Source organism: Vulpes vulpes, chromosome X, assembly GCF_048418805.1.
Source record: "Vulpes vulpes isolate BD-2025 chromosome X, VulVul3, whole genome shotgun sequence".
Classification (NCBI taxonomy): Eukaryota; Metazoa; Chordata; class Mammalia; order Carnivora; family Canidae; genus Vulpes; species Vulpes vulpes.
The window spans coordinates 56,678,968-56,703,492 of record NC_132796.1 but is presented as its reverse complement, the minus strand read 5'-3'; the positions used below and the strand labels follow the sequence as shown (position 1 = coordinate 56,703,492).

General features: G+C 37.7%; 1 protein-coding gene across 3 annotated transcripts in view; it reads left to right on the top strand.

Moving 5' to 3' along the window:
- Window positions 1–24,525, top strand: part of MAGT1 (magnesium transporter 1) — a 72,306-nt gene that overhangs the window by 10,554 nt on the left and 37,227 nt on the right. For all 3 annotated transcript variants that reach the window (XM_072743521.1, XM_025985018.2, XM_025985019.2), the window contains exons 2-3: window positions 7,216–7,385; window positions 10,672–10,789. In XM_072743521.1, coding sequence (XP_072599622.1) covers window positions 7,216–7,385; window positions 10,672–10,789 — 288 coding nt within the window. The remainder of the gene's footprint in view (window positions 1–7,215; window positions 7,386–10,671; window positions 10,790–24,525) is intronic.

Genomic DNA, 24,525 nt, shown 5'->3' with positions numbered 1-24,525 from the left:
CATTAAGCCCGTTCACGTTCAGAGTTACTATTGACAGATATGAGTTTAGTGTCATCATATCTATTCAGTCCTTGTTTTTGTGGATTGTTCCACTGAACTTCTTCTTAAAGGGGAATTTTAAGAGTCCCCCTTAATATTTCTTGCAGAGCTGGTTTGGTGGTGACATATTCTTTTAGTTCCTGCCTATCGTGGAAGCTCTTTATCTCTCCTTCTATTCTGAATGAGAGCCTTGCTGGATAAAGTATTCTTGGCTGCATGCTCTTCTCATTTAGGACCCTGAATATATCGTGCCAGCCCTTTCTGTCCTGCCCGGTGTCTGTGGAGAGGTCTGCTGTTAACCTAATAGTTCTCCCCATAAAGTTTAGGCATCTCTTGTCTCTTTTTGCTTTAAGAATCGTCTCTATCTTTGGAATTTGCAAGTTTCTCTATTAAATGTCATGGTGTTGAACGGTTTTTATTGATTTTAGGGGGGATCTCTCTATCTCCTGGATCTGAATGCCTGTTTCCCTTCCCATTTTAGGGAAGTTCTCAACTATGATTTGTCCAAATACACTTTCTAGTCCTCTGTCTCTTTCGGTGCCCTCTGGACCCCAAGTAAATGTAGATTTTTTTTTCCTTCTGAGGCTGTCATTTATTTCCCTTAACCTATCTTCATGATCTTTTGTTTTTCTCTTTTTTCCTCAATTTCCTTCCTTGCCATCAACTTGTTCTATGTCACTCAGTCACTCATTCTTCTACCTCGTTAACCCTTGTCGTTAGGAACTCCAGTTTGGATTGCATCTCATTTAATTGATTTTTAATTTTGGCCTGATTAGATCTAAATTCTGCAGTCATGAAGTTTCTTGAATCCTTTATGCTTTTTCCTAGAGCCACCAGTAGCTGTATAATAGTGCTTCTGAATTGGCTTTCTGACATTGAATTGTAATCCAAATTCTGTAACTCTGTGGGAGAGAAGACTGTTTCTGATTCTTTCTTTTGTGGTGAGTTTTTCCTTCTAGTCATTTTGCTCAGTGCAGAGTGGCTAAAAACAAATTGTACTGGAAAAAGGAGAAAAAGACAGAAAAAAGAGGGGGGGACAAACAAAAAAACAAGGAGGGGTATTCTCTGATTCTATGTACTTTAAGTCCTAGGCTTCCCCTGGAACTTTCCAGCGCTGCTTGGTCAAGAACTTGCTCTTCCCCTCTCTTTCCAGCTGGTCTTCTGGGGGAGGGGCCTGCGGTGCTGATTCTCAGGTGTGTGCACCTGGTGGTGCTACCCAGCACCCTGTCAGGTGCACGGCTCAGTGGGAGCTGTTTATCCTGGGAGGCCCCTGCTCCCTGGCGACCCTGCTCAGTCCCAGGTACAAGGTGACACCAGGAGGAACACCAACAGTGGCGGCTTCCAGCTCTGCAGCCCTGGAGTCAGCTCCAGCAGTAACTACCGCAGTTCCAGTCCTTAGGGGCCTGGCTGCTCCAGGGGCGGGGGGCACTGATCTGAACAGCTCAGGGCCGCCCTGTGGCCGGAATGTCCTTGCTGCCCTGTGTCCTCCCGGCCTCCGCCTGTCCCGGGGGGAGCACCGGATCTTGGGCTGTGTCCCCTGGCGCCCTGGGCTTCTGGGTCTGTGCCACTGGAATAGTGCTTCCGGAGCTGCGCAGCCCCCTCTGTGCGGAGCAAGAGCATATATGTTAATGCAGCACAAGTGATCCTCAGCCAGTTGTTTACTGAGTCTCATTTTTCTTATCAGTAGAATGCAAAGATGCCTATTTGCATATTGTGAAAATTAAATGAGGGCTGTGAAATGTCTAATGCCATAACTAGCGAGTAGAAGACATTAGATGAATATTAGAAAATACGATTGTGTTCCTCTGTGGTAGTAAGATATTTTTTGGTTGATCTTTTTGTGATGTTTTTATGAGCATTCAGAAAATAGAATTATTGCATATTTTGACAAGGCGGGTTATTGTTGGAAAAACTTCTACAGGCAGCCCGGGTGGCTCAGCAGTTTAGCACCCCCTTCAGCCCAGGGTCTGATCCTGGAGACCCAGGATCAAGTCCCACGTCAGGCTCCCTGCATGGAGCCTGCTTCTCCCTCTCTCTCTCTCTCTCTCGTCTCTCATGAGTAAATAAATAAGTAATCTTTAAAAAAAGGTCTAAAGAAAAGAAGGAGAAAGTTCTACATTTTCTGACCTTGCTTTGAAAGCTGACAAATGAAATTGTGACATGTGCAAAATCTTTGTGATTCTTTTTTTTTATTATTTATTTATTCATTAGAGATACCGAGGGAGAGGCAGAGACACAGGCAGAGGGAGAAGCAGGCTCCTGCAGGGAGCCTGATGCGGGACTCGATTGCAGATCCTGGGATCATGCCCTGAGCCACAGGCAGACACCCAACCCCTGAGTCACCCAGGCATCCCAATCTCTGTGATTGTTTAGAAAATACCTTATTACTAAGAACCAAAAGCTTTGGTTCTTCATTAGGCAGTGACACAATAGTTTAATTTCATTCTTCCTGTTTGTATTATATGTATCTAAGTTAGCTCTAGCAAAGTAGATTAAGTCAAAACAACTTAATAGCAGTTGCAAAACAAATTAAGATACCCCCTAAAACTAACGCATCCAGGAGAGGGGACAGAGTATATTTTAAGCATGTCCAGAAAGTAGGTACACTGAGGATGGAGCAGCTAACATTTAAGGATTAAAAAGTGCACTCTTTTCTGCTATTGCCTTCAGTCATTACCTGCCAGAGGTTTCCATATCTATTTAGTCTCACTCTTAATTTGTCTCACTCTTTTTTTTTAATTTTTATTTATTATTTGACAGAGAGAGAGAGAACACACAAGTAGGCAGAGTGACAGGCAGAGGGAGAGGGAGAAACAGACTCCACACTGAGCAGGGAGCCTGATGTGGGACTCGATCCCAGGACCCCAGGATCATGACCTCAGCCGAAGGCAGATGCTTAACCTACTGAGCCACCCAGGCACCCCAATTTGTCTCACTCTTAATTTAAGGATGGAGTTGGAAATTTATTACTTAAGGAAGAGTCTTATTTTACTAATGTCTGAAAACTAGTTGGTGATTAAGAAAGCTAAAAATTCCAAGAATTTTTTTTTTTATAAATAAATCCTGACAGTATAGAATACAGATACAGTCAAATAAGTTTGGGAGGGGGGAAGGAAGATGCATTTTAGGGGAATTCAAACTGGTGATGTTTAGTTTATTACTTCTGAAATACAAAAGAAATCTTAATGGCAGATCAGATTTTAGCTTTAAATAATAATGGATTCCTGTATGCTATTTCATGAGAGATATTCAGAAGCAGTAGGAGAATTTGTAAGTATTAAGACTTAATCTGGTTTGCTAGAGCTAACTTAGATAAATAGCATGCAAGCAGGTAGAATGAAATGAAACTAGTGTGTCATTGCCTTTTCTTGGTCCTCTTATCCTTCATAGGCCTAATATGCTAACAGAATTAGATATATTAATTGAATTCCTATTGGGATTATTTTGTGGTCATAATAATTAAAATGTTTCAAGAAAATGGAGAATTCAAGCTTACCTAACTTTGCTGGTATTTTAATTGTGAATAAGATTGCTCTTTATTTGGTTTTATTTGAATAGAAAATAAATAATGTAGTCCAAGAAAGGGGGAAATTGATTGTAAAAGTCCATCCTTATATATTTAATGTTTTTCCATAGCAAGTCTATTTTGTTTTGAATAAGTATATCTAATGCAAATAAACTGGATGGATATATTTTCTTAAATGTTTAGTAAAATTATTATTGGAAAAAGTATTTGCAATAGGAGTTGTTTCCAAATCAGTTGCTTTTTTAGTTGCTGAATAATTCATTTGATAAACCTCTAACTTTTCTGTACTATAATCCTTTGTTGTTCTTACTAATTAAAGTATTAAATAATAAATAAAAGGACATGAAGGGTAATTGCAACATTTTATTCCTTTAATTTTGAAGGTTGTATATTTGGAACATAAAAGGATATCTGGGGAATGCATAGTGGGACTATGCAGAGTAGATACTATAGAAAAACAAAATTTTTATTTCTCAGCCATAGCTTTTAGTACTCAAACAATGGGTTCTTGGTGATGGATGAAAGCTTCTCTAAGGAAGAAGGTTCGTCAATACTAGAGATTTACTCCAATCAATAAAGCTTTCAACTGAAGAAAAGTGAAATTCCTTTATAAAACAATATACTAGTGAAGACAGAGGACTAGTGAAAGAAGTGTCTAGGACCTGTACTCTAAAAACTATAAAACAGGGACGCCTGGGTGGCTCAGCGATTGAGCGTCTGCCTTCAGCCCAGGGTGTGATCCTGGAGACCCAGGATCGAGTCTCACATCGGGCTCCTTGCAGGGAGCCTGCTTCTCCCTCTGCTTGTGTCTCTGCCTCTCTGTGTCTCTCATGAATAAATAAAATATTTAAAAAAAACTATAAAACATCGATGAATGAAATTGGAGACGACACAAACAGATGGAAAGATATTCCATGCTCATGGATTGAAAGAACAAATATTGTTAAGATGTCCATGCTACCCAAAGCAATCTATAGATCTAATGTAATCCCTATCAAACTATCAAGCATTTAGCACAGTGATATGTGTGTATATATATGTATGTGTGTGTGTCTATATATATGTATATGTAAAATGTTATTCAGCCATAAGAAAAGAAAAATCTTACCATTTGCAGCAACATGGATGGAGCTAAAGAGTATAATGCTATGTGAAGTAAGTCAGAGAAAGGCAAATACCATATGACTTCATTCATATGTGGAATTTAATAAACAAAACAAAGGAAAAAAAGACAAGCCAAAAAACAGACTGTTGACTATAGAGAACAAAACAGATGGTTACCAAAGGGAAAGCGGAAAGTGGAAGGGGGAATGGGTGAAATAGGTGAAGGACATTAAGAATACACTTATCTTGATGAACACTGAGTAACGTATAGCATTGTTGAATCACTATATTGTACACCTGAAGCTAATATAACACCATACTGGAATTTTTAAAAAGTTATCTCAGAATTATTAAGATGTTATATTTGAGTTAACTGAAATATATCACATTCTTCAATCATTCCAGGAAGATCAGGTCGTGGTTTATTATTAGGAATGACGTATTTTTTCTTCTTGTTCATCTTTTTTTTTTTAAAGATTTTATTTTTATCATTCATGAGAGACACAGAGAGAGGGGGGGGGACATAGTCATATGCAGAGGGAAAAGCAGGCTCCATGCAGGGAGCCTGATGTGGGACTTGATCCTGGGACTCCAGGATCACGCCCTAGGCTGAAGGCAGGCACTAAACCCCTGAGCCACCCAGGCATCCCTTGTTCATCATTTGAATAGCTTAATGTTTACTTAATTTCCCTATGTTAGACATAGATATTTATTTAACATGTAGTCCGTCCCCATAAGAATGAGAATGTAGAGCAGTAGTTCTGAAACTTCAGTATATTCCATAGTGTAGTGGTTATCACATTCGCCTCACACATGAAAGGTCCCTGGTTTGAAACTGGGCAGAAACAGCTTTCTTGGCGGCCTGGTTTCTGTAGAGAAACTTCAGTGTATATAAAGAATCACTTGGTTTACCTGTTAAAATTTCATATTCTCAGAACCTACTCTAGACCTACTGAATGAGATTTACTGGAGGATGAAACCTGGAAGTCTTAACACATAACTGGCTCATTTATACCAACCACACTTGGAGAAACATGGGTCTAGAAAGTTTATTATCCTTTATGCTGGAAGCTTGCTCTGGGAAGTTTTGGTTTACTTTATTGCCACGCTTTTTTTTGTATTGTATTCTGATCAGTACTAAATTAAAAAATTGAATATATAATAAGATTATAAAAACTTAAATCATACTGTGAAAATTCTTTTAAGTGTACAACAGTGTTTCTCAATAAAGGAGGAGGGGAAATTTACTCCCTGGGCCTATCTGGCAACGTCTGGAGACATTTTTGGTTGTTGCAGCTGAAGGTAGAGGTACTACTGGTATCTGGTGGGTGGAGATCAGGGATGCTGCTCAGCATCCTACAATGTGCAGGACAACTCCCAACAACAAAGAATTATCTGGCTCAAGATGTCAGTATTGCCACTATTGTAAAACCCTGGTTTAGAGTGATCTGTTTCCTCAGTATCATTGTTCCACAAATCTTGTTAATTACTTGTTATACCAATCTTTTGAGAGTGTATATCTTTCTCTATGGGCTTAGAGTTTATATTTGGTTTTCCATTTGTGGACATAATCATTTTATGGCTCTTACTGGAATTATTTTGTATCTACTACAAAACTAATTTTGGTTCTAGTCTAAGAATTCTTTCCCTATCCCATGATCCTTAAATGTTCTCTCCTAATTGTTTTCCTAAAAAAATTTTTTTTAAGTAAGCTGTACACCCAGTGTGGGACTTAAACTCATGACTCCAAGATCAAAAGTCACATGTACTACTGACTGAGCCAGCCAGCTGCCCGTTTTTCTTCTTTCCTAAAATTTTTATAGTTTTCATTTTTATGTTTAAGTATGTGATCCAGTTTGAGTTAATTTTTGAATAGAGTGTAAAGTTTAGTTCAAGATTCACATTTTTGACTATGGATGTCCAGTTGCTCCAGCACTGTTTGTTGAAAAGGCTATCCTTCCTTTAGTGAGTTTTTGCAACTTTATGAAACATCAATTGGCTCTACTTAATGGAAGTCTGTTTCTGGGTTCTCATTTCTGTGCCATTCATTCATGGGTCTATTCTTTCATCAGTACCACTCTGCATTGCTTATTAGAGCTACATAGTATGCCTTAAGATCAGGTAGAGTAATCCTCCCATTTTATTCTTTGTTTTCAAGATTGTTTTAACTATTTGTTTTTCTATACATGCGCTTTTTTGGGTTTGGTTTGGTTTTTAGAAGCAAGATCTTATACAAAACTAGCTGATTGGTTTAACTCAACATTCTTTGTAATCTTTGGCAAATGAAAGGTTTTCTGATTTTATATTTTATTTATTAGTAAATAATAATTCATCTCAACAATATATCTGATTAAACTTAATTATGAAATGATATAATTTTAAGAATCATTATCATTATCAGGCTCAATTATCAGATTCTATTTTTAGGTCACTGACAGTTTCTGTTACCTCTGCTTGTTAGTCTTGGTTTAAGTAAGTTGCCTTGTTAAAAGGAACTTCAAATGCCATGCTGAGAGCATTAATGCTACGCTCCTCCCTTTTTTTAGATGGTGTTATCAGAAAAGGTTAGTCAACTGATGGAATGGACCAATAAAAGACCTGTAATAAGGATGAATGGAGACAAGTTCCGTCGCCTTGTTAAAGCCCCACCAAGAAACTACTCCGTTATTGTCATGTTCACTGCTCTCCAACTTCACAGACAGTGTGTCGTGTGCAAGTATGAACTTTCAACTACACTTTAAAATTAAATAACATAAACTTTTGACCGTTTCTCTATCCCAGAAGATCCGAATTAGTTCAGTGGGTACATAAACAATTATTGTATATACCTTACTTAGGATGACTGTAGTAACATATATTGCCCTTTTACAGTCATTTCTTGGTTGCCCACATTAGTAGGGGGAAGAAAGAACAAGGATAAAGTATTGTGGTAGCCATAATAGGAATAACTTAAAAAGTGAATAATCATCATACAAATTGGTATCAACTTACATAAATATATGCCAATGGGATTGATGTAGTATTTTATTATTTGTAAATGCTTTCAGTTTCATATTCTTATTTTATACAATAACCCGAGAAGGTAGGTAAAACAAATATTCTCTCACGAAGAAATAGGTTCCAAAACCTTTTAACTGGTTTACCCAAAGCTAGAGATAATTGTTAATGCAAATGCAATAATGGTAGCTACATTCCAGATTTGGAATTACAAGAGAACAGTTTTAGAAAATAAAGATGTGTGATTTTGAAATGTTTTCTTTTTTTTTATTATTTTGTAGTGATTATAAAACTTGGAAATGGAGACTAATCTCACTTAAACTTTCATCAGACCATGGTTTATTGATTTGATCTTACTGTTTCTGAATGATCTTAGGAACAGATTGATATTTCTTCAAAAAAAAGGACTTTGGGGATGCCTGGGTGGCTCAGTGGTTGGGTGCCTGCCTTTGGGATCCAGGATCAAGTCCTGTATCAGGCTCCCTGCGAGCCTGCTTCTCCCTCTGCCCATGTCTCTACCTTTCTTCCTCAGTCTGTGTCTGTCATGAATAAATGAATAAATCTTTTTTTATTATAAATTTATTTTTTATTGGTGTTCAATTTGCCAGCATATAGAATAACACCCAGTGCTCATCCCATCAAGCGCCCACCTCAGTGCCCGTCACCCAGTCACCCCCATCCCCCACCCACCTCCCCTTCCACCACCCCTAGTTTGTTTCCCAGAGGTAGGAGTCTTTCATGTTTTGTCTCCCTTTCTGATATTTCCCACTCTAAATGAATAAATCTTTTTTGAAAAAGGGCACTTTACATAAAAGGGCAACATTTCTTTAAACAAAATTTAAAATAGTGGGTACTAAAAAATAGAATAGCTTTTGCTTTTTGGTGTTTTTTTAACTTACATTTTTAGATCAATATGTGTGATCTGAGAATTCATTTTAAATGAAATGACAAAGCTACCCTGTGAAGAACTAATTTAATAAAATCTTGAAGGCTTTTCAAATTCTGACAGCCTGGGCCTATGTGAAGGAATAGACAATTTTTTTTAAGAATATGCATTATGATACCCCAAGACTTGCTAACTTTCCATAAAGGATTTTCCCCTCAGAGGTAGAAGATAGTTAAGGTATTTGATCCCAGAGTACTTATTTTTGGGCACCTATGCCGGATAGCAGGTATTAATTATGCATAAACTTAAAATCTAGAATTACTCTTAATTTAGTCATTTCACTCAGCAATCAAGAATATAAAAAAATGTTAGGGAACAAACACAAACTCCTTCATAATTCTGTATTAAATGCAAATTCATGATATTTTTATTAACCTAAGTTTTTATTAGTATCTTTATATAAGATGAAATTTAAAATTAGCTCATATTTTCCTAAACACACTCAAAAAATAAAAAATTGGGCAGCCCGGGTGGCCTTCGGTGCAGGGCGTGATCCTGGAGACCTGGGATTGAGTCCCACATCAGGCTCCCTGCATGGAGCCTGCTTCTCTCTCTGCCTGTCTCTGTCTCTCTCTTTTTTTCTCTCTCTCTGTCTCTCATAAATAAATAAAAATCTTTAAAAAATTAACAGTAATGTGTATAATACTATGTATTTGGTGCTATCAGGATGAGAAGTATAAGATGCCCTACCCTTATTATATGGCTAGTGAAATGAGTTCCACACATGAAAATTTAGCAATATAAAGCAATTTCAATTAAGTACCAAATGGATTATGTATATAATAAATACTACAAAATTTCAGGGAGGACATATAACAGGAAGATTAAGGTTGGCCTAATGGAAAAGAAAGGATTTGTATTAGGGCTAGACAGATGGATCAGATTTAGATAGAAGTACGATATTTTGGTTAGAAGTAAAGATGTGTGCAAGGATACAGAAATCATGGTAAATAAAGTGCTGGAATTAAAAGATCCTGTTTTATATTGATTAGTAGTAAGGCTACATAAAAGTTAGATGCCTTATTGGAACTAGGTGATAAAATACTTGAGGGATGCCTGGATGGCTCAGTGGTTGAGCGTCTGCCTTTGGCTCAGGGCATGATCCCACAGTCCCGGGATCGAGTCCCACATTGGACTTCCTACATGGAGCCTGCTTCTCCCTCTGCCTATGTTTCTGCCCCCTCTCTCTGTGTCGCTTATGAATAAGTAAATAAAATCTTTTAAAAAAACTTGAATAACCAGTGAAAAAGCTTGGAGACTGTTCTGAAGGTGGTAGAAAGTCAACAATAGTTTTTGAGAAGAGTAGGAGTTTCAGGAAAGTAGTAATTATGAAGATTGTTGTATATTGCAGTGTAAGAAGGATTGGAAGAGGAGAAACTAGAGTCAGTATTTTAATATTCTAATGTCAGATATTAAGGATCTGACTTTAGCTGATAGCAATGAAAATAAATAGGAAGAGATAGAATTAAAAGATAATCACAAATGAAAAATTATCAGATCTTAGAAACTGAAAACATATGGGCAATAAGGGAAAAGTCAAACATGATTCGAGGTTTCAATCTCAATTCTCTAGATTCTTTCACACTAAGAATTCATCTGACTATATTTTCATTTACTAAATAATAGCATGTTATATGATAGATTTATAAAATGGATTACTCTTATAGTTTACTTTCTCTGGAAATACTTCAACCTTGTCTTTGAACACCTAGAAGTAATTTAAGGTATTAAAAAGTTGTACAAACAATTAGCTGGATTTTTCCAGTGACTACTTAAAGAGCTTTGAAATAAGAAGCACAAAGTATGAAGCTGAGTCAAGTAACTACTTTCTGTTGGAATCCCCAACACTTAGGATAAGGCTTCTTTTATGCCAAAACAATGACAATGTTTTCCAAAGTTTGTCCTGACCCTTTCAGCAGAGCCTTACTGGTGTTTCTCTGTCTCTCTCTCTCAAAATATTTCTCCCGTTGCTATTGCTTTTTTGGCTCTGTTTCACTGCTGATAAACTAGATTGCTGTTAAAAAATGTTTTATATGTTCATAAATCTGATTGTATCCAGGCAAGCTGATGAAGAATTCCAGATCCTGGCAAACTCGTGGCGATACTCCAGTGCATTTACCAACAGGATATTTTTTGCTATGGTGGATTTTGATGAAGGCTCTGATGTATTTCAGATGGTAAGATCTTTGGCTTATTTTACTAAGTAGGGATAAGTTAACTCTAGATAAAGTGGAATATATTTTTTTTTCAGTGGTCACAAGAAGTTTTATTTATGTATTCCTTGTTATCTAAGTATACTGGGTATATAATTCATATTGCTTTCAGGTACACAGCATAGTAATTTGACAGTTCCATACATTACTTAGTGCTCAACATGGTAAGCGTAGTCACTATCCATTACCACACAATATTATTACAATATTTGACTATATATCCAATGCTATATTTTACATTTTTGTAACTTATTTATTTTATAACCGGAAGTTTGTTCCTCTTAATCCCCTTCACCTATTTTGCCCAACCCCCCATTCTTTCTGGTAACCACAGGTTTTTTCTTTGTATTTCTGAGGCTGTTTGTGTGTTGTTGTTTTTTTTTTTAGATTCCACATATAAGTGAAATCGTATAGTATTTGTCCTTCTCTGTCTGATGTATTTCACTTAGCATAACACCCTCTAGGTCCACCCATGTTGTCACAAATGACAAAATTTCATTCTTTTTCTATGGCTGAGTAAGAGAGAGAGAGAGGGGATCCCTGGGTGGCTCAGCGGTTTGGTGCCTGCCTACGGCCCGGGGCGTGATCCTGGGGTCCCGGGATCAGGTCCCACATCAGCCTTCCTGCATGGAGCCTGCTTCTCCCTCTGCCTGTGTCTCTGCCTCTCTCTCTCCCTCTCTCTGTGTATCTCATGAATAAATTAATAAAATCTTTAAAAAAAAAAGAGAGAGTGTGGGCAGCTCGGGTGGCTCAGCGGTTTAGCATCGACTTTAGCCCAGGGCCTGATCCTGGGGACCTGGGATTGAGTCCCACGTTGGGCTCCCTGCATGGAGCCTGCTTCTCCCTCTGCCTCTCTCTCTCTTTCTCTCTCTCGAATAAATAAATAAAATCTTTTAAAAAAAGAGAGAGTGTGTGTGTGCGTGTGTGTGTGCACGTGCGCACACATATATACACATATACGTGTACACCTTTTTTATCCATTCGTCTATAGATGGACATGTGGTTGCTTCTGTATTTTGTCTGTTCTCTGCCATAAATCAGAATGCATATTTTTTCTAATTAGCATTTTCATTTTCTTTTTTTTTAAGATTTTATTTATTTATTCATGAGAGACGCAGAGAGAGACAGACATAGGCAGAGGAAGAAGCAGCCTCCCCGCAGGGATCCCGATATGGGACTTGATCCTTGAATCCCAGGGGTCTCAGTGATCCCAGAATCACGCCCTGAGCCAAAGGCAGACGCCCAACCGCTGAGTCACCCTGGCGTCCCAGCATTTTCATTTTCTTTGGGTAAATACTCAATAGTGGGCGGCCCTGGTGGCTCAGTGGTTTAGTGCCGCCTTCCGCCCAGAGCCTGATCCTGGAGACCCGGGATCAAGTCTCACATCCGGCTCCCTGCGTGGAGCCTGCTTCTCCCTCTGCCTGTGTCTCTGCCTCTCTCTCTCTCTCTCTCTCTCTCTGTGTGTGTGTGTGTGTCTCATGAATAAATAAATAAAATCTTTAAAAAAATACTCAGTAGTATAATTCCTGGGTGATGTGATATTTCCATGTTTAATGTTTTGAGGAAGTTCACACTGTTTTCCATACTGGTTGCACCAATTTATATTTCCACTAGCAGTGGAAGGGTGCTTCCTTTTCACCACATCTTCACCAACATTTGTTATTTCTTTTCTTTTTGATTTGAGCCATTCTGACAGGTGTGAGGCAATATCTCATTGTGATTTTGATTTGCATTTCTTTGATGATTAGTGATGTTGAGCATCTTTTCATGTGTCTATTGGCCATTTGTATGTCGTCTTTGGAAAAATGTCTATTCAGGTTCACTGCCAATTTTTAATTGGATTGTTTGGTTCTTTTTGGTGTGGAGTTATGTAAGTTCTTTATGTATTTTGGATATTAACCCTTATTTTGGATATGCCATTTGTAAATGTCTTCTCCTGTTCAGAAGGTTGCCTTTTCATTTTGTTGGTTTCTTTCACCATGCAAAAGCTTTTTATTTTGGTATAGTTCTAATAGTTTCTTTTTTATCTAATTTCCTGAGGAGACATATGCATTATGTTGCTATGGCCAACATCCAAGAAATTACTGTATATGTTTTCCTTTAGTTTTATGGTTTCATATCTCATATTTACATCTTTTTTAAAGATTTTATTTATTTATTCATGACAGACACAGGGAGAGAGAGGCAGAGACATAGGCAGAGGCAGGGGAGCCTGATGCAGGACTTGATCCCAGAACCCTAGGATCATGACCTGAGCAAAAGGCAGACACTAAAACACTGAGCCACTCAGGTGCCTGTCACATTTAGGTCTTTAATCCATTTTAGGTTTTTGTATGTGGTATAAGAAAGTGGTCTAGTGGTCTACAATGAAACTCATTCTTTTCATGTAGCTTTCCAGTTTTCCCAGCACCATTTGTTGAAGAGAATGTCTTTTCCCCTTCGTATATTCTAGCTTCCTTTGTCATAGACTCATTGATCGTATAAGCGTGGGTTTATTTCTAGGCTCTCTATTCTCTTCCGTTGATCTATGTGTCTGTATTTGTGCCAGTACCACAATGTTTTGATTACTTAGCCTTGTAGTATATCTTGAAATCTGGGATTGGTATACATCTGGCTTTGTTCTTTCTCAAGATTGCTTTGGCTGTTTGGGGTCTTTTGTGGTTCCATACAAATTTTAGGAGTATTTTTTCTAGTTCTGTGATAAATGCTGTTGGTATTTTGATAGGGATTGCATTGAATCTATAGATTGCTTTGGATAGTATGGACATTTTAACATTACTCTTCCAATCAATGAGCATGGTATATTTTTCTATTTGTATTGTCTTCAATTTCTTTTACCAATGTGTCACGGTTTTTGGAGTTAAAGGTGTTTCATTTCTTTGGTTATAGTATTTCCTAGGTATTTTATTCTTTTTGGCATAATGGTAGATGGGATTGTTTTCTTAATTTTTCTTTCTGCTACTTAGCTACTGGTGTATAGAAATGCAATGGACTTCTGTATATTAATTTTGTATTCTAAAACATCACTGAATTCATTTACTAGTTCTAGTAGATTTTTGGTGGAGTCTTTTAAGTTTTTCTATAGATAGCATATTCTCTGCAAATAGTGACAATTTTACTTTTTCCTTACCAATTTGGGTATCTTTTATTTCTTTTTCATGTCTGAGTGGGACTTCTAGTACTATCTTGAATAAACATGGTGAAAGTGGATTTCCTTAACTTGTTGCTGATCTTAGAGGAAAAGCTTTCAGTTTTCTACCATGGGATATGTTAGCTGTGGGTTGCTCATATATGACCTTTATTATGTGGAGGTATGTTCGCTCTAAAGCTACTTTGTTGAGTTTCTATCATGAACAGCTGTTGTATATTGTCAGATGCTTTTTCTGCATCTGTTGAGGTGATCACATAGTTTTTATTCATCTTCCTGTTACGTGAGATATTACATTGATTGATTTGTGAATGTGGAATATTCTTGCATCCCTAGAATAAATTCTCATTCATTGTGGTGAATGATCCTTTTTAAAAAATTCTTATTTATATTCAATTTGCTAGCATATATTATAATACCCAGTGCTCATCTCATCATGTGCCCTCCTTAATGCCCTCATCCATTTATCCTGTTACCCCCCCCACACACACACCTTCCCTTCTACAACCCTTTGTTTGTTTCCCAGAGTTAGGAGTTTCCTCATAGAGAGGAAGGCATTCCTAATTTTTCACTACTCAATTTCCCCCCTTCCCTTTGGTCTCTTTCACTATTTCTTATATTCCACATATGAGTGAAACCATATGATGATTGTCTTTCTTCAATGGATTTATTTCGCTCAGCATAATACCCTCCAGTTCCATCGTGAATGATCCTTTTAATTTATTGTTGAATTCAGTTTGCTAATATTTTGTTGGAGATTCTTGCATCTGTATTCATCAGAGATACTGGCCTGCGGTTTTCTTTTTTTGTAGTGTCTTTAATCTGGTTTTGGTTCAGAGTAATGCTGGCTTTATAGAGTAAATTTAGAAGTTTTCCTTCCTCTTCTATTTTTTGGATATTTTAAGAATAGGTACTAATGCTTCTTTAAACATTTCATATAGAATTCATCTGTTAGCCATCTGGTCCTGGATTTCTGTTTGTTGGGAGGGAATTTTTTTTTAAGATTTTATTTATTTATTTGTGTGTGTGTGTGTGTGTGTGTGTGTGTGTGTGTATGTGAGAGGGGGTGGGGGGAGGGCTCATGCATGCACAAGAGGGAGAGGGAGAAGCAGACTTCTAGCTGAGCAGGGAGCCCAACATGGGGCTTGATCCCAGGACCATGGTATCGTGATTTAAGCCAAAGGCAGGTATGACCATTTTAATTTCATTACTAGTAATGAGTCAGTTTAAATTTTCTACTTTTTCCTGATGCACTTTGGAAGATTGTACATTTCTATGAATTTAGCAGGTTTTTCGGTTGTCCAAATTGCTGACCTACAATTTTCAATAGTATTCTTTTATAATCCTTTGTCTTTCTGTGGAGTTGGTTTTATTTCTCCTCTTTCATTTCTGATTTTATATATTTTCATCCTCTCTTTTTGTCTTGATGAGTCTGGATAAAGTTTTATAAATTTTTTTTTCATCTTTTTAGAGAACCATCTCTTGGTTTCATTGATCTTTTCTATTTTCTTTTTTTTTTTTAGTCTTTATATCTTTATTTCTGTTCCAATCATAATTGTTTACTTTCTTTTTTAAAAGATTTTATTTATTCATGAGAGACACACACAGAGAAAGGCAGAGACACAGGCAGGGGGAGAATCAGACTCTATGCAGGGAGCCTGATGCGGGCCTCGATCCCAGAACTCCAGGATCATGCCCTGGGCCAAAGACAGACGCTAAACCACTGAGCCACCCAGAGACCCCCCTATATACTTTCTTCTACTAACTTAGGGCTTTTTTTGCTCTTATTTTTCTAGTTCCTTTAAGTGAAGGTTAGATTGGGATTTTTGTTGTTGTTGTTTCTTGAGGTAGGACTGTATTGCTATAAATTTCCCTCTTAGAATTGCTTTTGCTGTGTCCCAAAGATTTTGGACTGTTATTTTTTCATTTTCATTTGTCTCCATGTATTCTTCAATTTCCTTTCCGACTTATTTGTTGACCCATTGGTTGGTTGTTGGTGTATTTCTTTAGATTCCATGTTTTTTTTTTTAATTTTTTTAATTTTTTTTTTTTTATGATAGTCATAGAGAGAGAGAGAGGCAGAGACATAGGCAGAGGGAGAAGCAGGCTCCATGCACCGGGAGCCCGATGTGGGATTCAATCCCGGGTCTCCAAGATCGCGCCCTGGCCAAAGGCAGGCGCCAAACTGCTGCGCCACCCAGGGATCCCTAGATTCCATGTTTTTATGTTTTTTCTAGGGTTTTTTCTTGTAATTAATTTCTACTTTCATACCATTGTGATTGAAAAGATGCTTGATATGATTCCAATTCTCTTACATTTTGAGACTGGTTTGTAGCCTAATTTATATGATCTGTCTAGGAGAATATTCCATGTGCACTTGAAAAGAATGTGTATTCTGCTGGATTTTTGGATAATGTCTGTTAATCCCAGCTGTTCTTATGTGTCATTCAGATACTTCAGAGTTACTGTATTTTAATTGATTTTCTGTCTGGGTAGTCTATCCATTGATGTCAGTGGGATGTTTAAAGTTCCCTACTATTATTGCATTACTGTCAACTTTTCCCTTTATATATCTGTTAATCTTTGTTTCATTTATTTAGGTGCTCCTATGTTGGGTGCATATTTACAATTGTTATATGCTCTTGTTAGATTGATCCCTTTATCATTATGTAATGTTCTTCTTCATCTTTTGCTACAGTATTCTGTTTTAAGTCTATTTTCTCTGATATAAGTATACATGGATTTTTTTTCCTGCTTCCATTTTCATGGAATATCTTTCCTGTTCCTTTACTTCCAGTCTATGTATGTTTTGGGGTCTGAAATGAGTCTCTTGTAGGCAGCACATAGGTTGTTCTTGTTTTTTCTATCCATTCAGTTACCATATGTTTTTTTATTAGAGCACTTAGTCTAGTTAAAGTAGTTATTGACAGGTATGTATTTATTGCCATTCATTAATTATTTTCTGATTGTTTTTATAGTTCTCCTTTCCTTATTTTCTTCTTCACTTCCCTTGTGGTTTGATGGATTTGTCTAGTGTTATGCTTGAATTATGATGTCCTATTTTATATTTTTTAAGTTTTTGTATAATCCAAAACTAATTTTTGTAGATATAATTGATTTTACATCTTTTGTGTTTTAACCTCCATGCTGGCTTTATAAGTGAGTAATCTGCCTTTACTATATTTATGCTTTCACTATTGAAATTTACTCATTTCAGGCTTTTCTTACTTCTAGTTAGAGCCTTTTTCCACTTAAAGAATTTACTTATCTTTGATTGTAAGTTTGGTTTAGTTGTGATGAACCTCTAACTTTATCTGTACTTCAATTCTGTTGATAACCTTGCCTAGTAGAGTATTTTTGGTTGCAGGTTTTTTCCCCTTAGCACTTTGAATATATCATGCCACTCCCTTCTAGCCTGCAAAGTCTCTGCTGAAATATCAGCTGATGGCTTTATTCAGCTTCCTTAATATGTTACTGTTTTCTTTTCTCATGCTCCTTTTAAAATTATTATTAATTCCTGGCATTTTAATTATTATGTGTCTTTCTGTAGACTTACTTGCGTTCATCTTGTTTGGGGGTTTCTATACTTCCTGGACGTGGATGTTTTTATTTCCCCATAGTAGACAAGTTTTCAGCTCTTATTTCTTCAAATAATTTTTCTGTCTCCTTCTCTCTTCTTCTGGGATCCCTATAAGTGCAAATGTTATTACACTTGATAATGTTATAGAGATCCCTTAAGCTGTTCTCTTTCTTAATTACTTTTATCCTTCTGCTGTTCAGTTTTGTTGCTTTCTATTACCCTGTCTTCCAGATTGCTGATCCATCCTTGTGGCTGTTGATTCTCCCTACTGTATTTGTTTCACTCTTTTTCAGTGAGTTTGGCTTTTTCCTTTATTTGGGACACATTCCTCTATCTCCTCATTTTGTCTATTTCTCTGTGTTTGTTTCTGTGCATTAGGTAGGGCAACTATATCTCCTACTCTTGAAAGTAGTGGCCTTGTGTGTAAGAGGCCTCATAGTGCTGTGTTGCACAACCACCCCTGTTCACCAGAACCAGGTGCTCAATATGTGAGCTGTGCTGTCCAGTTGTGAATGAGCTATGATTGCTGTGGCCATGTGGGTGGGCAGCACTGGCCGTCGGCTTAATTGGCTTTAGTGACCTCCTTCACCTACTGCAGCTGCACTGGGCAGGGTTTGCTTCCAACACTGTAGAGAGGCCCTGCTGCAGCACTCATTGGCTTGTTGTTGCATAGGTCTGGCCTTAACCCTGGTTGTCTACAGCTATGTGCTGCAATAGCTGGAGATGCAGGGAAGGGCAGGGCTGGCTCTTTGTATAGTCATCTAAGAGGCTGAGCTTTAAGAATTATAGGAATGCTGTTGTATGTGGTTATCTCCTCCCCATCCCAGGGCAGGAGTCACTTTGGAGGGGTGCCAGTTCCAACTGAGGCTGCCTGCCAGGTGCAGTGGGACAGGAGCCACTTTGGGGGGATCATCTGCCATGGCAGATGAGTTGAGTGGGGAAGGTCTACAGGGGAACACCAGGACCGGGAATGTGGCAGTAGCAAGGTAGATGGAGAATATTTGAACTGCCTCCCACAAGTGTCTGCCTATGTAGGCTAGGGGAGGGCAATATAAATAGTACTTGCCAGCCCTTTTGTTTCCAGAGAAATCTGCAGATCCCTGCCCCTCTAGCATGAATCCTAAAATTAGTGAATAAAATTCCTTCACGTATTCCCCAGGTGCTTTTCAAACTGCTGCTTGTATATTTCACACTGAGTTAGTGTGCTCTTTGAAGACAAGGATTCATTTTCCTTTTTCCTCTTACTCTCCTAGAATTAAACCCCACTGATTTTCAAAGCAAGATATTATGGGGACTTATCTTCTCAGTGTGGGCCCCCAGGGCCAGGGATGTGCCTTGTGGGATCTGATTATTTTCAGAGTTAGTTTCCAATACATGTAATTCCTTACATGGGACAAAGTGAGTTTGGGATCTTCCTACTCTACCATTTTCCTCTGACCACAAGAAGTTTTCTTTGTTTGCAATTTTATTAGTTTCAGAGGTAGAGTTTAGCGATTGATCAGTAATTGCTCATTACATCAGATGCCCTCCTTAATACCCATCACCCAGTTAACCCCATTCCCCCAATCTGCCTCCCCTCCAGCAACCCTCAGTTTGTTCCCTGCAGTTAAGAGTATCTTATGGTTTGTATCCCTCTCTGATTTCTTCTTATTTTCTTTTTCCATCCATTGCCCTATGTACAAGTTTTGTTTCTTAAATTCCATATATGGGTGAAATCATATGATATTTGTCTTTCTCAAACTTATTTTGTATGGTGTAATATTCTATAGTTCCATCCATGTCACTGCAAATGCTAAGATTTTATTCCTCTTGATGACTGTGTATTATTCTATTGTATATATACCACCTTTTTTATCTATTCATCTGTAGATGGACATCTGGGCTCTTTCCATAGTTTGGCAACTGTGGACATTGCTGCAATAAATATTAGGGTGCATGTGCTCCTTTGACCACTATGTTTGTATCCTTTGAAAAAATGCCTAGTAGTGCAATAACTTGGTCATACAGTTACTCTATTTTTAAATTTTTTGAGGAACCTCCATACTGTTTCCCAGAGTGGCTGTAGCAGTTGTGCATTCCTACGAACAGTGTAAGACATTTCCTCTTTCTCTGCATTCTCACCAACATCTGTTGTTTCCTGAGTTGTTAAATTTAGTCATTCTCACTGGTGCGAGGTGGTATCTCATTGTGGTTTTGAATTGTATTTTCCTAACGCTGAATAGTGTTGAACATTTTTTTCATGTGTCTGGTGGCCATTTGTATGTCTTTAGAGAAATGTTTGTTCATGTCTTCTGACCATTTCTTTGTTCTTTGGGTGTTGAGTTTGAAAAGTTCTTTGGAGATCTTGAATACTAGCCCTTTATCTGATACAATATTTGCATGTATCTTCTCCCGTTCTGTAGGGTGTCTTAGTTTTCTTGACTATTTCCTTTGCTGTGCAAAGCTTTTTATCTTAACGAAGTCCTAATAGTTCATTTTTACTTTTGTTTCTCTTGCCTTTGAAGATGTGTCTAGCAAGAAGTTGCTGCAGCCAAAGTCAAAAAGGTTGTTGCTGGGCAGCCCCGGTGGCGCAGCAGTTTAGCGCTGCCTGCAGCCCGGGGTGTGATCCTGGAGACCCGGGATCGAGTCCCACATCGGGCTTCCTGCATGGAGCCTGCTTTTTCTTCTGCCTGTGTCTCTGCCTCTCTCTCACTCTCTATGAATAAATAAATAAATCTTTAAAAAAAAAGGTTTTTGCCTGTGTTCACTGCTAGGATTGTGTTGGATTCCTGTCTTACATTTAGGTCTTTCATCCATTTTTTAGTTTATTTTGGTATATGGTATAAGAAAATGATACAGTTTTATTCCTCTGCAGGTGGCTATCCAATTTTCCCAGTACCATTTGTTGAAAGAGTGTGTTTTTTTATATGGTATAAGAAAATGATACAGTTTTATTCCTCTGCAGGTGGCTATCCAATTTTCCCAGTACCATTTGTTGAAGAGAGTGTGTTTTTTCCATTGGATGTTCTTTCCTGCTTTGTTGAAAATTAGTTGACCATAGAGTTGAGGATCCATTTTTGGGTTCTCTATTCTGTTGCAGTGATCTAGGTGTCTGTTTTTGTGCCAGTACCATACTTTCCTGATGATTAAAGATTTGTCATAGTTTATTTTTTTATTTTTATTTTTTTGTCATACAGTTTAAAGTCCAGAATTGTGATGCTATCAGCTTTAGTTTTCTTGTTCAACATTCTGTTGGCTATTTGGTGTCTTTTCTGGTTCCATACAAATTTTAGGATTATTTGATCCAGCTCTGTGAAAAATGTTGATGGTATTTTGATGGGGATTGCATTGAATGTGTAGATTGCTTGGGGTAGCATAGACATTTTAACAATATTTATTCTTCCAATCCTTGAGGATGGAATGTTTTCCATCACTTGTGTCTTCCTCAATTTCTTTCATGAGAGTTCTATACTTTTCAGAGTTCAAACACTTTAGCTTTTTGGTTAGGTTTGTTTCTAGATATCTTAAAGTTTTGGGTACAATTCTAAATGGTATCAATTCTTTGATTTCTCTTTCTTCTGACTCATTGTTAGTGAATGGAAATGCAACTGACTTCTGTTCATTGATGTTATATCCTAACGCTTTACTGAATTATTGTATGAGTTTTAGCAATTTTCAGGTGGAATCTTTCGGGTTTTCAACAGAGTATCATGTAATGTGTGAAGAGTGAAAGTTTGATTACTACTTTGCCGATTTGGATGTCTTTTATTTATTTTTTTTATTTTTTATTTTTTTTGGATGTCTTTTATTTCTTTTTTTTTTTTTGTCTGATTGCTGAGACTAGGCCTTCCAGTACTATGTTGAACAACAGTGATGAGAGTGAACATCCTTGTTGTGTTCTTGACCTTAGGAGCAAAGCTCTCAGTTTTTCCTGTTGAGGATGATATTTACTGAGGGTTTTTTGTGTATGGATTTTATGATATTAAGGTATGTCCCTCTATTCCTACACTGTGGAGAGTTTTTATAATGAAAGGATGCTGAATTTTGTCAAATGCTTTTTCTGCATCTGTTGAGAGGATCATATGGTTCTTGAACATTTTTTAATGTGTTGGATCATATTGATTGATTTGCAGATGTTATACCACCCTTGTAGGCTAGGAATAAATCCCACTTGGTTGTGATGAATAATCCTTTTAGTGTACTGTTGGATCCTTTTAGTTAGAATCTTGGTCAGAAATTTTGCATCCATGTTCATCCAGGATATTGGTCTGTAATTCTCATTTTCAGTAGGGTCCTTGGTTTTGAGATTAAGGTAATACTGCCCTCATTGAATAAGTTTGGAAGTTTTCATTTCTATTTTTTGAAACAGCTTCAGAAGAATAGTAATTAATTCTTCTTTACTTTAAAAAAATTTTTTTATTCATTTTTTTGAGTCCTTTCTCTTTTCTTTTTGATAAGCCTGGTTCGGGTTTTATTGTTCTCATTCCTCAAAGAACCAGTCCTAGTTTCATTGATCTCTTCTACTTTTCTTTCGATTTCTGTTTCATTGCTCTAATCTTTATAATTTCTCTTCTCTTGCTGGTTTTAGGATTTATTTGCTATTCTTTTTCTAGCTCCTTTAGGTGTAAGATTAAGTTGTATATGTGAGACTTTTCTTGATTATTGAGAAAGGCGTGTACTTGCTATATACTTCCCCCTTAGGAACACCTTTGCTGTATCCTAAAGATTCTGTACTGTTGTTTTCATTTTCATTTGTTTCCATCTATTTTTTAAATTCTTCCTTAATTTCCTGGGTGACCTGTTCATTCTTTAGTAGGATGCTCTTTTATTTTTTTAAAAAAGATTTTATTTATTTATTCATGAGAGACACAGAGATAGAGAGAGAGAGAGGCAGAGACAGAAGCAGGCTCCATGTAGGGAGCCCAATGTGGGACTCGATCCTGGGACTCCAGGATCACGCCTCAGGCTGAAGGCAGGTGCCAAACCGCTGTGCCACCCAGGGATCCCCTAGTAGGATGCTCTTAATCCTCCATGTATTTGTGTTCCTTCCAAATTATCTCTTCTGGAGAATGTTCCATGTGCACTTGCGAAGAATGTGTATTGCCTCAGGATGAAATGCTCTGAAGATACCTATGAAGTCCATCTCGTTCAATGTGTTATTCAAAGCCCTTGTTTCCTTGTTGATCTTTTGCATAGGTGATCTGTCCATTGCTGTAAGTGGGGTGATAAAGTCCTTTACTCTTATTGTATTATTATCAATGTGTTTCTTAAATTTTGTTATTAATTGGTTTGTGTAATTGGCTGCTCCCAAGTTAGGAGGATAAATATTTACAACTGTTAGATCTTATTTTTGGATAGATGCTTTAATTTTGATATAGTGTCCTTCTTCATCTCTTATTACATTCTTCAGTTTAAAATTTAGTTTGTTGGATATAAGCTTTCTTTTGATATCCATTAGTATGTAAATGGTTCTCCACCCCCCTCACTTTAAATCTGGAGGTGTCTTTGCATCTAAAATGAGTCTCTTGGGATCCCTGGGTGGCGCAGCAGTTTAGCGCCTGCCTTTGGCCCAGGGCGCGATCCTGGAGACCCAGGATCGAATCCCACGTTGGGCTCCTGGTGCATGGAGCCTGCTTCTCCCTCTGCCTATGTCTCTGCCTCTCTCTCTTTCTCTCTCTCTCTCTCTCTCTCTCTCTGTGACTATCATAAATAAATAAAAATTAAAAATAAATAAATAAATAAAATGAGTCTCTTTTAGACAGCATTGTTTTTTTAAAAATATTTTATTTGTTTATTCATCAGAGACACAGAGTGAGGGGGGTGGGGGCAGAGACACAGGCAGAGAGAGAAGCAGGCTCTATGCAGGGAGCCTGATGTGGGACTTGATCCCCGGGATCAGGCCCTGGGCTGAAGGTGGCGTTAAATCGCTGAGCCACCCGGGCTGCCCTGTTTTTTTTTTTTTTTTTTAATTCAATCTGATACCCTGTGTCTTTTGATCGGATCATTTTGTCCATTAAAATTTATTTATTTATTTATTTTTTTTAAATTTTTTTAATTTTATTTATTTATGATAGGCACACAGTGAGAGAGAGAGAAGCAGAGGCATAGGCAGAGGGAGAAGCAGGCTCCATGCACCGGGAGCCCGATGTGGGATTCGATCCCGGGTCTCCAGGATCACGCCCCGGGCCAAAGGCAGGCGCCAAACCGCTGCGCCACCCAGGGATCCCTGTCCATTAAAATTTAGTGTAATAATTGAAAAATATGAATTTAGTGCCATTGTATTACCTATAAAGTCACTGTTTTTGTAGATTGTCTCTGATCCTTTTTTGGTCTTTGTTACTTTGGGGCTCTTTGCTTGCTGAAATGATCTCCTTTAATATTTCTTGCAGGGCTGGTGTAGTGTTTAGAAATTCCTTTAGTTTTTCTTTTTTCTGGAAACTATTTCTCCTTATATTCTGAATGATAGCCTTGCTGGTTAAAGTATTCTTGGCTGCATGTTTTTCTCATTTAGCACCTTGAATATATCACGCCAGTCCTTTCTGGCCTACTGGGTCTCTGTGGACAGGTCTGCTGCCAGCCTTATGTGCCTACTCTTGTAAATTACAGATCTCTTGTCCTGAATGCTTTCACGATTTCTCTTTCTCTCTGAAATTTGCAAGCTTCCCTAATATATGTTGGTATTTTGATCTGTTTTTTATTGATTTAAAAAATTATTTATTCATGAGAGAGAGAGAAAGAGGTATAGACATAGGCAGAGTGAGAAGCAGGCTCCATGCAGAGAACCTGATGCGGGACTTGATCCCAGGACTCAAGGATCACGCCCTGAGCCAAAGGCAGATGCTCAACCTTTGAATCACCGAGGTGTCCCTATTTTTATTGATTTTTGAGGGGAGTTCTCTGTTTCCTTGAATGCCTGTTTCCTTCCCCAGATTTTAGAAGTTCTCAGATGTAATTTGTTCAAATAAACCTTCTGCCCTTACCTCCTCCTCTTCT